This window comes from Vanacampus margaritifer, chromosome 13 (assembly GCF_051991255.1).
Source record: "Vanacampus margaritifer isolate UIUO_Vmar chromosome 13, RoL_Vmar_1.0, whole genome shotgun sequence".
Lineage (NCBI taxonomy): Eukaryota > Metazoa > Chordata > Actinopteri > Syngnathiformes > Syngnathidae > Vanacampus > Vanacampus margaritifer.
Window position 1 is genome coordinate 23,871,791 of NC_135444.1, and position 14,814 is coordinate 23,886,604.

The 14,814-nt window shown below is 44.9% G+C and overlaps 1 protein-coding gene across 2 annotated transcripts in view; it reads right to left on the reverse strand.

The window, feature by feature from the left end:
* Positions 1-619: 619 nt before the first annotated feature.
* Positions 620-14,814, reverse strand: part of gmds (GDP-mannose 4,6-dehydratase) — a 68,159-nt gene continuing 53,964 nt past the window's right edge. Inside the window, exons 10-11 of one of the 2 annotated variants that reach the window (XM_077585133.1) lie at positions 2,043-2,111; positions 620-983 (exon numbers count right to left, since the gene is read on the reverse strand). In XM_077585133.1, the coding sequence (XP_077441259.1) occupies positions 921-983; positions 2,043-2,111 (132 nt within the window). In that variant the 3' untranslated portion in view covers positions 620-920. The remainder of the gene's footprint in view (positions 984-2,042; positions 2,112-14,814) is intronic. The other variant, XR_013296502.1, reaches the window with a different exon arrangement.

Here is a 14,814-nt window from a genome sequence, read left to right on the forward strand (position 1 = left end):
TCCGCTGAAGTGACGATAAGATTTGTGAGGAGGGGTTGGCGGTGGGTGGGTACGGGGGGGCATCAGCGCGACCGTTGAGGGTCTCTCGGCGCGCCCAAATCGAGTCCGGGCACATCTGCTTCTCATTTGCCGCTCCGAAAACACGAACACCCCCCCACCCCCCCACCCCACCCCCCACTCACACCCACACACGCTGTAAAATTGCCCATCTCAGCCATTCAATTGACTTTAGCTTCTGCTGGGGGGGTAATATTTAGTGGGCCCACACAGGTTGTGTAGAAAATGGATTTATGGCTAGAATAATTTAACGTCAAAGTATTTCAAATGAAGTAATTGAAATAGCTATAATATTAACATTATAACAATTATTATTATACAATATCTTTACTGTACTTTTGTATTTGATTCATTTATTTATGCATTAAATCCATATGACGGTAAATATAAAGCGGAACAAAATTCGCCCAATGAGCTTTTCGTGCGTGCTAAATGAGATATTAATTCCAAAAAGGTGATCAGAAATGCAAAACCGATCAAACACGTCTTTTAAAGTCTCTGTGAGGTTGATTGATGTGTTAATTGTTAAAAAAAAGAATGAAAGGGGAAAAAAAAGTCCGGATCCGTTACAATAAGGACATTATTTATTTTTGGGGCAAAACCTTGGACAGACGCACGCACAGACACGCACACGCACACGCACACACGCACGCACTGAATGAAGTGCATTTACTTTTGGAAATGACGACCACTTGCATGCAAACTTGATGTTTCGCCAGCATTTCACTATACGTTGTTCTTAAATAGAGCACATGGCTAAAATGGAATCATTAATTATAAAAAACTTTTAAAAAAACAAAAACAAAAACCATTTCAAGGCGATTGCTGGTCCTTCATGTTGTGTTGATGGCAATCGTGCCATGTCAAGCGTTTGGGTTTTTCTTCATCAGCTCAATGTCAGCCTCCACCATTTCTTTCACCAGCTCCTGAGCACACACAAGCCACGTGACAGGTCACGTGGCGCGACACGTCACGTTGCAAGGTCAGCTTCAATCACAAGAAGGGCAGGAGGTGCAAACGTTTTCGTGGTCAAGGGCAACGTTTGATTTTCAAAACATGAAGATGAGGTTAAAAAAATTTTTTTCCAAAAAAAGTTTATCCATATTTGGACAAAAATGATTTTTTGTTTTGTTTTGCCTGAAACCTCATCTACGACACCATCAAAAATAACATTGAATTTTACCCCTGAAATTAAATTTATTAATACATATGCAATAAAATCAGTGTTTGATTCAGTTTTTGGTGTTTTCTGGAAAAACTGAAAAAAAATGGCAGCATTATTTGACGACGGCAATCAAATCCGCATTTTAGTATTATTTGTTTGTCACTATTTAAAGTAACAAAAATCCTGAACTAATTTCAATGAGAAAAAAATATATATTATAATGATGTTTGTTTATTGAGTCACTCATGACAAGACAAGCACAATTTTTGTTTTCAAAGTTGACAATCAGCAAAACAGCTCCAAGCAAATACAACATTTGCATTTTATATATAATTTTTTAAAATGTATTGTTAGGTGCATGTATGCAAAACATGATGAAGACTACATCATAAAAAAAAAAAAAGAGAATGATGCAGAGGACTGGTGTGAAAGTGGCGGGCCGGGGGCCAGATGTGGCCCACCACATCCTTTCATGCGGCCCACAAAAGCAAATCATGTTTGCACTTGACCAAAACTTCAAATGATCACGTGCAATAAATCATGTTGAGATTTTGCAAAACGTTCATTTGTTTTGTACATAATCATGCAATTAGACGATAAAGCGTTTGGTTTCACGGCTACAACAACACAAAAGGGCCGTTGTGAGGGAAGCCCAAAGTGAAATGCGGCCCGCCACGAAAATGACTTCTGATGTGCAGCATATTTGCACACTCTAAAAAGTGCTGGGTCAAAAGTAACCCCATTTTGAACGGATCCACTTTATGGGCGAATTGGAAATGGAAAAACATGCTTGTGGCTCCGCCCACGCGAGCAGACTCACCTCAAATGTCACCTTTGGCTTCCACGCCAGCTTCTGGTGCGCTTTGCTGCTGTCGCCTTGCAGGTAATCCTGCAAGCACAAAAGGCGCAACGTCAAGAGCATCAAAGGCGCGCGTCGGCCCGACTCGGGCGGGAGACTTCGCCAGCTGGCTCGAGTGCTCGTCACGTCTTCATAAATTGTGTCCTGCTCCCCCAGTGGCAGACGGTGATGAATTGTGGGACTCTTGTGGCCTAACCCCGGTCGAGAAGTCCCGATTGACCCTCCTAACAACCCCGGGCTGGTTTTCTCCCCCGTTGGGTTCAAGACCCACCCAGAAATATTTCAGACCACCAAAGAGAGTTTGGGAAAAAAAAGAAGAAGAAGAATGTTCAAAGCATGCTTATTGTCAGAAAAACATGCTCGCTTTAAATGGCCAATAATGCGGCGGAAGCGGATAGAGAAACAATTTCCGTCTTCTCATCCTTTCATAGACTACACTTGAAGCAATTATGCCAAGATCAAATTGTCAAAATGGTTTGCAAATGTATGTCATCTGCCATAGATAATAAATGTGCGTCGGGTTTCCAAGATCGACAGCTTGTAGAAGCGAACACGGACGCAGTTTTGGTCAACAGGTAACGGACGGTTTGGACTTTTTGCTGAGCCAGCAAAATTAAAGTCGGCGAGTGAAACGAAAGCTAACGAATAACTGAAGTTGGACCACAAACAGACGCGGCGCAATATCGCTTTCGTATGCAAGATCGCATTTGGAAGCCAACGCGAGAGTTTGTGACACTCGCTTAAACGTTGTGACCAAAAAAATATGAAAACGAGTGCAAATACTGCTGTCAAAATTCAACATTAATCAACAAGTCATCGATTAGCAAAATAGTCGAGTCATCGCTTGGAAGCATTTTTCAAAGAGAGCGAGCGAGAAGGACGTGTGGATTTATTGGTGTGTGAGTTGTAGCTCAGGTTTCCGCCCCCCCCCCCCCCAACACGCCCCCCCACGCACAATGTGCTAAGTGACCTCCAAAGGGTGGCCCCGTCATTCTGGTGAGTACGTACACCACCATCTGCGCGCACACACGCGCACCACGTTCAAATTGCTAGCGGGGCCATACGAGTCAAAAATGGCGCTGAAGCTGACCACGCCCCCTCCACATTCATGCAAATGTTCATTTTGATCATCTGGCTTAAAGTGCACGCGCTGTCAGTGTTGACCCAGAGCCGAGCCGGACTTGTTTCTACTACTGCACACGAGTGTTCCTGACCCCCCCCCCTCCCTCCCTCCAACTTGATTCTACTATTCCCGCCGACGGGAAACAGATCATAATTCCCGGAGTCAGCATAAAGCTGCCGAGCGCGAGTCCAAACAGAAGAGAGCGGCTCAGGTGACGGCTCGGCGCCGCTCAGGTCAAACGCCAACCGTCGTCACAAGTCTGTTAACGCGCATGCAGATTCGGTTCTTCCCAACAGATTGTCACAATCACTCAGCACAAAAGAAAGCGGACTGAAGGAGATGCACAGAAAAAAAGTCCTCCGGTCTTATCTTAATTGCTGCACGCTCAGCCGAGCACTCAAGCGTCCTGCCAGGAGGCCCTTTGGCACTTTGAGGCTGCACTCACTCGTGCAATTGGGCTCTTTCGTCCTATTTTCCACTTTGGTCACAATACACACAGCAATGATTTATGATGGTAATAATAATAATAATAATAATGCATTCGATTTATATAGCGCTTTTTTGGACACTCAAAGACGCTTCACAGCAGTTGCATTATTCGTGCGCTCGGCGGCGGATGACGGGACAGAAGCGTGGCTGCCAGTGTGCGCCTACGGCCCCTCCCGCCACCACCAAACGTTCGCACCTTCCATACACCAGCACCGGAGGCGATGTGCGCCAAGTGCCTTGCCCAAAGACACGACGACACATGACTTGAGGCGAGCGACCTTCCGGTTACGGAACGACGTCTCTACAAATTGAGCCACGACCGAAACACAAATGGTGACATTACACCATTTAGGAAATTAGACTGACAACTCCCAAAAACGGATAAATACGTTCTATTTTAAATATTACCATGCTCCCCAAAAATTTATATATTTTTTTATGTTTTTTTTTTTAAATACAAGATCAGTAGTAGGCTTTGATGCAGTCTCTGAACTGAAGAGAATGCTTGAAGCAATGGTAGTTATTACAAAAAACGGCCAGCAGGTGGCAGCAGAGTATAAGAGATCAACCAGGGCCATGTTGCAAAAAAGCTCTTTTTGTCAGTGTTTTCAACAGGAATGTGAATTATGATGAAACGTAGCTATATTCTAATGCTAATTTCTGCAAAAGGGAAACAGATACAAATATACTTTTTTTTCCTGATGAAAGAAGAGACTCTAATCGTTCTCTAATGTTTTGATAGCAATCGAACACAATATTCTGCGGGTCTTGCAAAAATCAGTCCAAATGCAGTAAGACAGCCGTTAAAATGCTATCTTTATTTATAATCTCATTTAAAAGCACTCGTTTGACAACCTATTAAATGAATGCGTCCGATTTATTTATTAACCATTTAAGAATGTATGAAATGTAATTGACGTCCTGTTGAAAGGCACAAAAAAAAGTTTGAAAATAATTGCTGGTGGTGATTCATAGCACCAAAGTAATTAACTCGCCGTTTTTTTTTTTTTTTTGAGGTGCATTTTCTGGGGTTACAGGATGAGGGACGCGCCTCCACCTCCACACGCGTTCGCCTCTTTCAGGCCAGCATTTCCTCTCCGAGCCGCATTCCTGACGTTATCAGGCTGAAAAATCGGCCCTTCTCATCGTGCCCAAACAGGGAGAGCCAGAACGAGCTGCAGGAGACTCAAAAGTTGCTCCTCCGCTGACATTCACAAAGTTTCATTGTCTGTTGGCTGCACGCTGATAAAATGATAAGGAAGAGAAAAACATCCAACACCTCAAAAGAAGTGTCTGCTTCACAAAGTCAAGGCAGGACATCAAATATTATTTTACAGACGACCAAACAAATCCATCTCTGAAAGATTGACACTTACGAAAAACAAACTAAATGTCAATCACAAGTTGAACGCGGCTCGTCTCTAAAAGAAAATCAGACGGACGTCACGTCATTTCTGCCCTTTCATCGCTCCGCTAATAATCAGCAGTTCCATTTGTTATTATCTGTAACCAAGATGTTGTTTTTACTTTTTATTTTTGTTGAACGTGCGTTTGATCATTTTATTGTGTCATTTTTAAAAACCAGCACTTACTAAGTAAACTTTACGCAGTGTGAGGTGCGGAACCCCAATGCAGTCAAGACACGCAAGTTGGCAAACACACAGTCTTCACGTACAAAAATACAAAGTAACGACAGAGAGCAGGTCTGGATTCAAGATTGGGCTTTGACTCATACAGGATCATTGCAACTGCATAGCAACTGACAACTTCAAATCATCATCACCACCACAAGGGAAGGACCACAACAGCCAGGGATGAAGAAAATAAAAACCCTGCCACAGGCGGCAAATGAGCTCGTCTCCACCTGTTGAGTAGAAGCAAACTTTTCCGGGGTTTTTCCTTTTTGGACTTGGATTCCTGAGACCCGATAACAACACAATGACCCCATGAAAAAAAACGGAAATATTAACTCATTCATTCCCAACCATTTTCACTGAAGCAACCCCCGTCACTCCCTGCTGTTTGACTGGATTTAGGCTAATTTTGCAAGGCCCACACAATATTGTGTTCTATTGCTACAAAAACATGGAAGCTACCAAAAGAAAGATTAGTCTCTTCTTTCTTTAGGACAAAAAATATTTCTATCCGATTCCGTTTTGCAGCAACTAGCATTCGAACAAAGCTAAGTTTCATCATTATTCACAAAACTGTTTCTAACAGTGGAGGAAACAGCTCGTTTACAACATGGCCCCGATTGATCTCTTATACTCTACTGCCACCTGCTGGCCGTTTGTTTGTAATAACTACCATTGCTTTAAGCCACCTCTTCAGCTCAGAGGCTGCATCAAAGCCTTCTGCATGCTCTAGTATAAAAAAAAAAAAACATTTAAAAAAACATATACATATGTTTTTGGGACCATGGCAATATTTAAAATCTAACGTTTTTATACGTTTTGTGAGCAAATGAGTTAAAAGTACATGTTTACATTCTTACAACTTGCTAGGGTTAATGAAAAATAGCACGTTTACAATCCAAAACCTTTGTGTGATCAATATTAAATCTGCCACTTTAAATTACTTTTGTATATGATTGAAACGATAAAAAAAAACAAAACAATTGGGACTCGCCGAATTGTAAAAAAAATCCCTGTTGTGGGACACTTATTTTTAAGTGGGGGTCAAAACAATGAATTCCTTTTTTTTTAAACTTCTAAAAGTGCAACCAAAAAGTCCATAAAAGCGCAGGCAGAACCGCTTTGTAGGCTGTTCAGAAATAGAAGAGCAAGTCGTGAATCGTCACATTTGACCGACGCCATCCGTGTGAAATGGAGAAGACGGCAGTGAAAATGACAGTGGATGCGCCAGGCCCGCTCATGTGCTCTCAAAAACTGAGATGCACTTGGACGGCAAGAAGAAGGAGTGCAAAAAAGCAGCAGAGAAAAAAACCCAAACCGCTTCGCAAACGAGGCTGTCAAGTATTTACGCATTTGGCGCCGCTTCTTCAAGCTAAGCAGAATCTCCGACGGGGCGTTTTAGCGCTGGCGTCCGTCGAGTGGCGCAAGAACGATGGAAACGGCGTTCCAAGAATGATGAGAAAGACAAAAGCGATTGCGCAAGCGCGAGTCGACGTGCAACGAAGTCGCCTTAAAGGTTACGGGAATGTGGAGGCTCGTCAGTTCACCGCACTTTGCAAGTGTGTGCGTGTGCCTAAATTGTGTGCACGGTGACCGAAAAGAGCAGCTCCAGAATGAATGACCCAATCGGGATAACAGGCCAAGGAAAGGAACCTCTCTCAGACTCTCGTCATAATAAACAATGCAACATCATAAGCCAAAGTCAAAATGTTTTGGGATCTAAAACCGGACTTCTTTCTAATATTCAGCCCTCGTCCCGTCAGAGCGCTTGGCTGTTTCCAGCGGGCTATTGAGTGAGTCACGGGTTTGAGTAGAGTGGAGTCGGATGTGGTTCACACATTCCGCCACAGACTCAGGTTACACGGCAGGAAGCACCGGGTCTGCTCCACACACACGGCCTGACTCGCCGATTTATAAACATATGAGAAACGCATTCGCTCAGAACAATGCAAGCAAATCTCAGCATTTCACTCGGAGCGAGTTCTTCGACTTGTTTTTTGCGGGGGACGTACGTCGCCTTTTTCAGCGACCGACAAATCGGATCCTCAGAGGCGTAGCGGTAGACCCGGCATTGACGTGCTCATCACGGGCCTTTCGGACGGAATTGACGGAACCTCAACCGCCACCCTGCGGGGTGCCTCGCACTTGGGGCCCACGTGAGGACGAGTCGTGAAAACGGTCCTTTTGCTCGGCTTCACAAACGACCACCACACGTTGTCGTTTGCCGTCCATTTCTTTCCCATCGACCGCATGGCCCTGGCTGATCTCTTATACTCGGCTGCCACCTGCTGGCCGCTTTTTGTAATAACTACCATTGCTTTAAGCCACCTCTTCATGTCAGAAGCTGCATCAAAGCCTTCTGTATACTCATGCATAAAAATCAAAAATAAAAACTGAAGAACAAAGTATAAAAGAACAGATTTACATGTTATTGGGTTTGAGTGGCTTAAGAGGCTCCATAGAATTTTGTGACAGTTCTAACAGTATGATGTCATGGCCGAAAAGATCAGATGAAGTATCTGTGATGTCCGATGCCAACCGACATGATTTAGACCCCCCCATTCGCTCCCCAGGACCTTTGGGTAGTCCTGGAGCTCCGCAGCAAAAAACGAGAGCAGCTGCAACTCGGGCGCAAAGACCACGTCCGATATGACTCCCCCTTTTTCTCCCTCATCTTGTCAGTAACGCTCCCCTTCTACCCCTCCTCCTCGTCTGGCAGGTTTCTCTTGCCAGGCCCTACGCCCGCTTAAGCTAGCTGATAGCGCAGGTATCCCGGCCCGCGATCCTGCTCCCGATCCTGCTCCCGATCTGCCGCTTCGGCTGCAGCCAATTGCGGGAAGGCGCCGAAGAAGCAGCGATCCATCACAGCACTGACATCAAAGTACAAATAACAGCAAATATCTGCAAGACGGCAACAATCAGGCTTTCAGATCGCTGGCCCGCCGCCGGCAGCCCCGAGGCGCAGACTTGGCCGAGGTGGGCCGCCGCCGCCGCTCGCCGCCTTCATAAGCGGGATTTCTCAAGCTCTCCTTCCTCAATGCGCCTTTATATTTGCAGCTCTTTATTTTGCACGCGGCTCACTTCGCACTGCTGCTGTGTCTCTGGCAGGAGGGCACCGCTTGAGTCGGACCGACTGCTGTGGGGCCCAGGGTGGTTCCGCTCTGACGGTAGGAGGAAACTCCTTCAGGAAATACCAGACACACACACACACACACACACACATGCGCTACAATCTCTCTCCTTTAGACAGCCAGACGAAAGCGGCTGCAAAAAAACGGCTCAAGTCAAGAAGTCCGCAACTCGGCGCTCTCGACTTGAACCTCCAAATCCTTCCAGGCAAGCTTTAACTCTTTGACTGCCAGACGTTTTCAGAAAAGGGATGCCGTGGGTGCCAGCCGATTTAAGCATTTTGACTGATCTTTCAAGGTCCACAGAAAATGATGTGTTTGGACTATGGAAACACACATACGACCAAATGAAAGATTGGACTCTCATCTTTCATCAGAAAAAAAACGTTTGTTTCTACCTTATTCCGTTCTTCAGTAATCAACAATAGAAAATGGTTAGTTTCATCTCTGTTTCGAAACAAACGTCTTTTAACGTCTTTGGCACTCCTCCATAGGATTTTACCAAACGTTATTTAACGTTTTTGGCAGTCAAAGAGTTAAAATGGCTTTTTTCAATAGCTAGCGATTGTTGATCTTTCACTCAAAGTAGGACTGCAAACAGCAGCAACGAAACATCTTTCTTCTTTACTCACAATACGCAACATGAGTTATCAACTTTTATGTTCAGACTTTGGGCTGCTCTGTTAATAAGTCAGCGGGGAAAAGAATTTGCACAAGTTCCTCCAAAGCTAAAAATCAATCAAACAAAATGCATTTCATTCCATTTCAAGAACTCATTTCAAATTTTGTAAGATCTTAGCTTGACACAGCTAGTAAAAGTCCCAAATTCGCCTTTTGCATGATTAGCGCATAAACGCGGTGTTGCTTCGACAACATCAGCCTGCGAAACTGCTGAGTTGTGTTATGCAATAATAATAATAATAATAATGCATGGGATTGATATAGCGCTTTTCTACACACTCAAAGACGCTTTACAGTGGAATGGATACTCAAACATTCACACTGTGGTGGCGCTAAGCTACTTAAGTTGGCCTGGGGCAGGCGGACGGAAGGAAGCGCGTTTTGACATCTATTTTTTTTTATTTTTTTTAAGCCTCTGGACATCACATTCAATGCTTTTTAATTCAATTTAAGGCCTTTTTTTGTTGTTGTTGTAAAACCCATTTAACTCATTCACTCCTAGCCATTTTCACTCAAGCAACCCCCTTCGCTCCGGGCTGTTCTACTGGATTTGGACTGATTTTGCAAGGCCCACAGAATATTGTGTTCCATTGCTATGAAAACATGGAAGCTACCAAAAGAAAGATTGAAGTCTCTTCTTGCATCAGAAAAAAAAAGCACATTTGTATCCGTTTCCGTTTTTCAGCAATTAGCATTAGAATATAGCTAAGTTCCATCATTATTCACAAACCTGTTGAAAACGTTGAGGAAAAGAGCTTGTTGCAACATGGCCCTGGTTGATCTCTTATACCCAGCTGCCATCTACTGGCCGTTTTTTTGTAAGAACTAGCGTTGCTTTAAGTGACGTCTTCATGGATGCTCTAGCATAAAAAACAAACAAAAACGTATAAATACGCCTTTGGGAGCAAATGAGTTCATGTCTCGGAATGCTTTTTAAGAACCTGTGAAAACCCCGATTACTTCCACTGACAACGTTGTCACGCTTTGACTTCAATTTCATCTTGTAAGCAGGCAGCAGGGCTCACGTTTTCTCCGCAACAGAAGCCACAAATATTTACAAATGCTTCAACCGCCATTCGTACCGCGGCCTGTCACTTGTGCAGCGTCACACTCGCGGCAAAAACGAGTCAGGACGCGTCGGCGGCAAACTGGCATCATTATTTGGCCTTTCATGAAATTCCAGTTTGACTGTTTTGTCTGATGAGGGTCATCGCAACACAATTGTACATTTCGTGCGCTTTCCTCGTAATCTGGCATCCGAATGACATGTGTGTGCGTGAGCGCGCGCGTGCGTGTTCAGCCCTGTGGTTGAACCCCAGGAAGTTCTAATCAGCAGCATGACGTGGCTACCACCTTTCACCCCCCCCCCCCACGTTCGCCACTCTACAATATAGATAGCAGGATCGCGTTACACACTGCAGGTCAGAGGTCAATCCCATTTTTCAAGCCTCTCTGTCCCTGTTCCCTTGTAGATGCTTTCCCAGGGGGTGAAAGCCTAAATTGTCACCTAAACTCACATCAGTTCACGCATAGCGAGGGGACGATTTCGGCCGGAAACTTTCCATCTTCTTCGGCCCACTCGCTACGAGCCTTTCTTCAGCCACGGAGCTTCTTTGGCGCCCCGTGACGAACCCTCCTGTGATCCTTTTGTCCACTTGCACAAAAACAAGAGTTGAAAACACTGCGGCTCTCTTTGGATTCGAACCTTTTGGGGCGTCTCGTTACAGCCTGCATTTCGTGCTGCGCAGGGTCTCATTTATGGAGGAGGATTGTGATCAATTTGATCCACTTGATGTTGAGGAACAATAGAGAGATCGTTGAAAAACTTGCTACAAGGATTTCAAAGTAGAGAAATGACAGTGACGACCACAAACTCTTTTCTTCATTCTTGCGGACGATCACGAGAAGCCGCTTAGCGTGACGTCCAGCACACTACACGGCGACACTCCAGAAAACCCGCACCCAAGTCCAACATGTGGCTCAACTGTGTCGAGTTTTGGTCCCTTAACAAATCTGCTTTAGATCGTCCTGTCATCCTTCGAGCGCATAATACTCAATATTAATGTTGGTGCGTAATTCAATCAAACAGAGCATCAATTGTACTGGAGCTGGCAGCCGATCGTTCTCTCGTATTATTACGTGTGTAAACACGCACACGCATAAACACAGACAATCAACGTGCTAAGTCAATGTCGTTGACACCAAAGTCATTATTGTTCAACATCAAATAATGTGTTGCTGTCGTCCTAAATCTCTATTTTGTTGCTATCGGAGACAAATTCCTTGCGTGTGCTTTGACATTTGGCCAAAGAAGACGATTCTGAACGTTATCCCTTGTGGCGCTTTTGTGATTGGACCCCTCGTCAGGTGCAGGCTGAATTTGTCGAGTGTCTCGTCTGTGGATGTCGTGAAGTCGGGCCAAACATCTTGTACGATGTCCCGTCTGCGCCGGGCCAACGCGGATGCTAATAGCTCATGTCAGTTTTTTGCGAGCGTAAACTCGAGTCCCTGCCAAAGATCTCAACTCGCATTTGTTTCATGTATCGAATGCTCTCTCGTCTTTCCAGACGAGAGAGCAACACAAAGTCTGTTGGTCGGATAAATCAAGAGGCTCATAAAAGCCGTTGGATTCTTGATGCTTGTCGGCCGTTCAAGCGTTGGCTTCAATCTTTCAGGATCGCAAAGTGCTGTCAGAAGACTTTGGCCTTCTTGGCCTGCTGCACTTTACGTCTTATCGCAGTTTTTTTCAAAAGGAATTTGAGGAATCCTGAAGCCAACTCGCATACATTGTAACACTTGCAAGCATGCGGCTTGTAATGCGGCAAATCAAACAGACAGAAGCGGATCGCTCACTGAAATCCAACTGAGGAATAACATTTTTTTAGAATCCTGCAGGAGTCGAAGTTAGCTGTTGACGACGGCCGTATTTGGCCTTGTTTCCGGACCTCAATTATCGTATAGAAAGGCCGCCCCGGTTCAACGGACTCCGCATCTACAAGACTGTGGTTCGCTTCAAGTTCCTGCTGCCCAAAAATGAAGAACGTCAGAGAGCCAAAAGGTCCAAATCTGTTCTCTAACTCAGTGGTCCCCAAGCTTTTTTTCACCAGGGACCGGTTCATACATGTCCACAACTTTGGCGGACCGGCAACCCAGTGGGTTGAGGTGGGGGGGGGGGGGGGGGGGGTTCTTGCCTGTTCGTCGGCTGATTAATAAACGGCTACGACAACAAACTCGTCCACTACCATAACAAGGGTAACAAAACGCGACTGAGATGATCAGCATCTTGACACGTGTCAAGAGTCCGTCGTAAGCAGAGAGAATCTGGTCACTTTTCAAAATAAAATATTTTTAAGCCTCGGCTAATCAATTAACCGGAAGTACAGTACGTTTTTTTTTATCCTTTCAACTGTGCGGCCCGACGCGGCCCGGTCCAAAGGTGCCCACGGCCCGGTGGTTGGGGACCACTGCTCTAACTGACAACAGAAACAGAAAAAGAAGAAGAAGTCGGATTTGTGGGCTGCGTGACGTCACTCCCGACGCGACTCGACAGCACGCGCGGACTTCCATAGGAACGCATTGTCAATACTTTTGACTTTTTCTTTTTCTTGTTGTCAATACCGCTGCACCGACAATCCATTCATGTGCAAATCAGCCATGTCCGTGCGTGCTTTGTGAATTTGGACCCGAGCACAGTGCAGCACACCGGCGGCGCAGGCCGAACCTTTAGCTCCCGGGGACGGCGCGACAACATCATAACACAGGATAACAATAACTTCCTCCCGACAAGCAAACAAGCCTCGTCAAAGGCGCTTGCGACTGACGGCGTCGTGACAAATGACGTTCGATACCTCCGGCGAGTTTCCTGTCGACAGAAGACACTGATTGGCGTCAACGGCCTCGTTGGAAGTGCCAACGCGTTGCAGCTCCCGAAAGGAAAGTCGCGGCGACGCCGCATGTTCTTTTCCCGCAGTCAACATTGCCGATGGCGCGGCGTGCACGCGTCTTGTTTATTTAACAAGTTTCAACTGTTGCTCGCAGGCTCGGCAAACAAGTGTGTCGGTATTTGCACATTTAAAAGAAAGTCCGTCCCAAGCGTTTCTTACTGACAGTTTGCAACGCAGAGCAATTTGAATTGGACGCAACCTTTTTCAGTTGGAAAGTTGCGTGCTGAGCGAGCACAAGCGCGAGCACGACCAACGTTGAGTCGATTCCTGTTTTGCTTGTTGCTAGGAAGACTTTTTTCCTCAACGGACTAATAAAATGTGACAGTACTTTCGACGGCACCTTCGACTCGCAGTTGCGGTGGTTAGAAAAAAAGTCGATTGCCAGCCCCGCATCAAGATGCGTCATTTCAAAACTCGTTTCCACCGTTGAGCTAAAGAACCCGCAAAGCCGTTGAAATGGTCAACTTTATGAAATGCTGCTTAATAGTTCTTATCAATGACAGTCAAAGTGTACCCAAGAAGGAGTTTAAATATATTCTAACGTAAGCTGTCAGATAATAAAAGAGATTTGAAAAGCAGGAAACGTTTCCTTATCTTTTGTGAAAAATGAATGACACTAAAGTATGTGAGTGTTTGTGTGAGCCTCCATTTTGGACCCGAGGCTGCGTTGGCCTCGGGTCCGAAATGACAAATTACAGCCCTGTGCTCAGTCAGTGGTGAACTTCAAAAAGGTACATTTATTAGGTTACAAAATAGTGCCCCCCCCCCTCTCGTCCCCATTATTTAAGTTGTCCTTCGCTGCATGACGACCCCCCCCCCCCCCCCAAAACAAAAAATAGAAATTGGAATCTGAGAAACGCTCAGGCTCTTGCAGCCACTCCTTGAACTTGCTTGCAATGCATGCAATGAAAATTCAAACAAGAGTTACTCAGAAAGCTCATGACATTAAATCAATCAAAAAAAAAAAAAAAAACAAGTACAAGGAATGCATTTCGCTGCAACGAAGTGATGATATCAAACTGCCTGCGAGTATCCAAGGGCGCAACCGGCCTCGAACGCAAAACATTTCTCAACTTGATGTCTCAGGTGTGCACTTGCGACACGACGTCGATGACCTCATCAAGGAAATGCTTGCGAGCCGTCCCGGCTGGATTCTTCCTGATCACTGAAGTCTTTGTTTGCGCTCGCAAGTGACAACGAAACCACCGGCATATTTTTAGCGGACATCGTTACGCACATCTGGTCTCGGCGTTGGTATGACAGCCATCCAAAAACCAAGGAAGGAACACTTGACAGATACCAAGGCGAGGTGCGTCAGCGCCGCTATTTTTAGGCTTTGATGCACTTCAGGATGAGCTACAATATGAAAAAAAAAAAAAAAAAATGCAGACAAAAATCGAAACCAACATTTTGCCAGTATCATTTTTTTACTTTCTTGCTTTCAGTTAATATAATTTATTAAAAGATGACATTCGTGTTGCTTAATGAAAATGAGCGAAAAAATTATTTTTGTTGTGTATTTTCTCAGCTCATATGAAAACTAAGATAAAAAAAATACCTGACATGATCATTTGTGCTGATTTTTCACATCGCAAGTCATGTCGGCTCTTCGCTTTCACTATTTTGACTTCATCTTTTCCCACTTGATAAGTAAAAGATAACTTCCAAGTAGAAAACAACAACAAAAAGAATAAAAAAAAGAGCTGCAGTCTCAAAAGCACAGGCAAATGATTC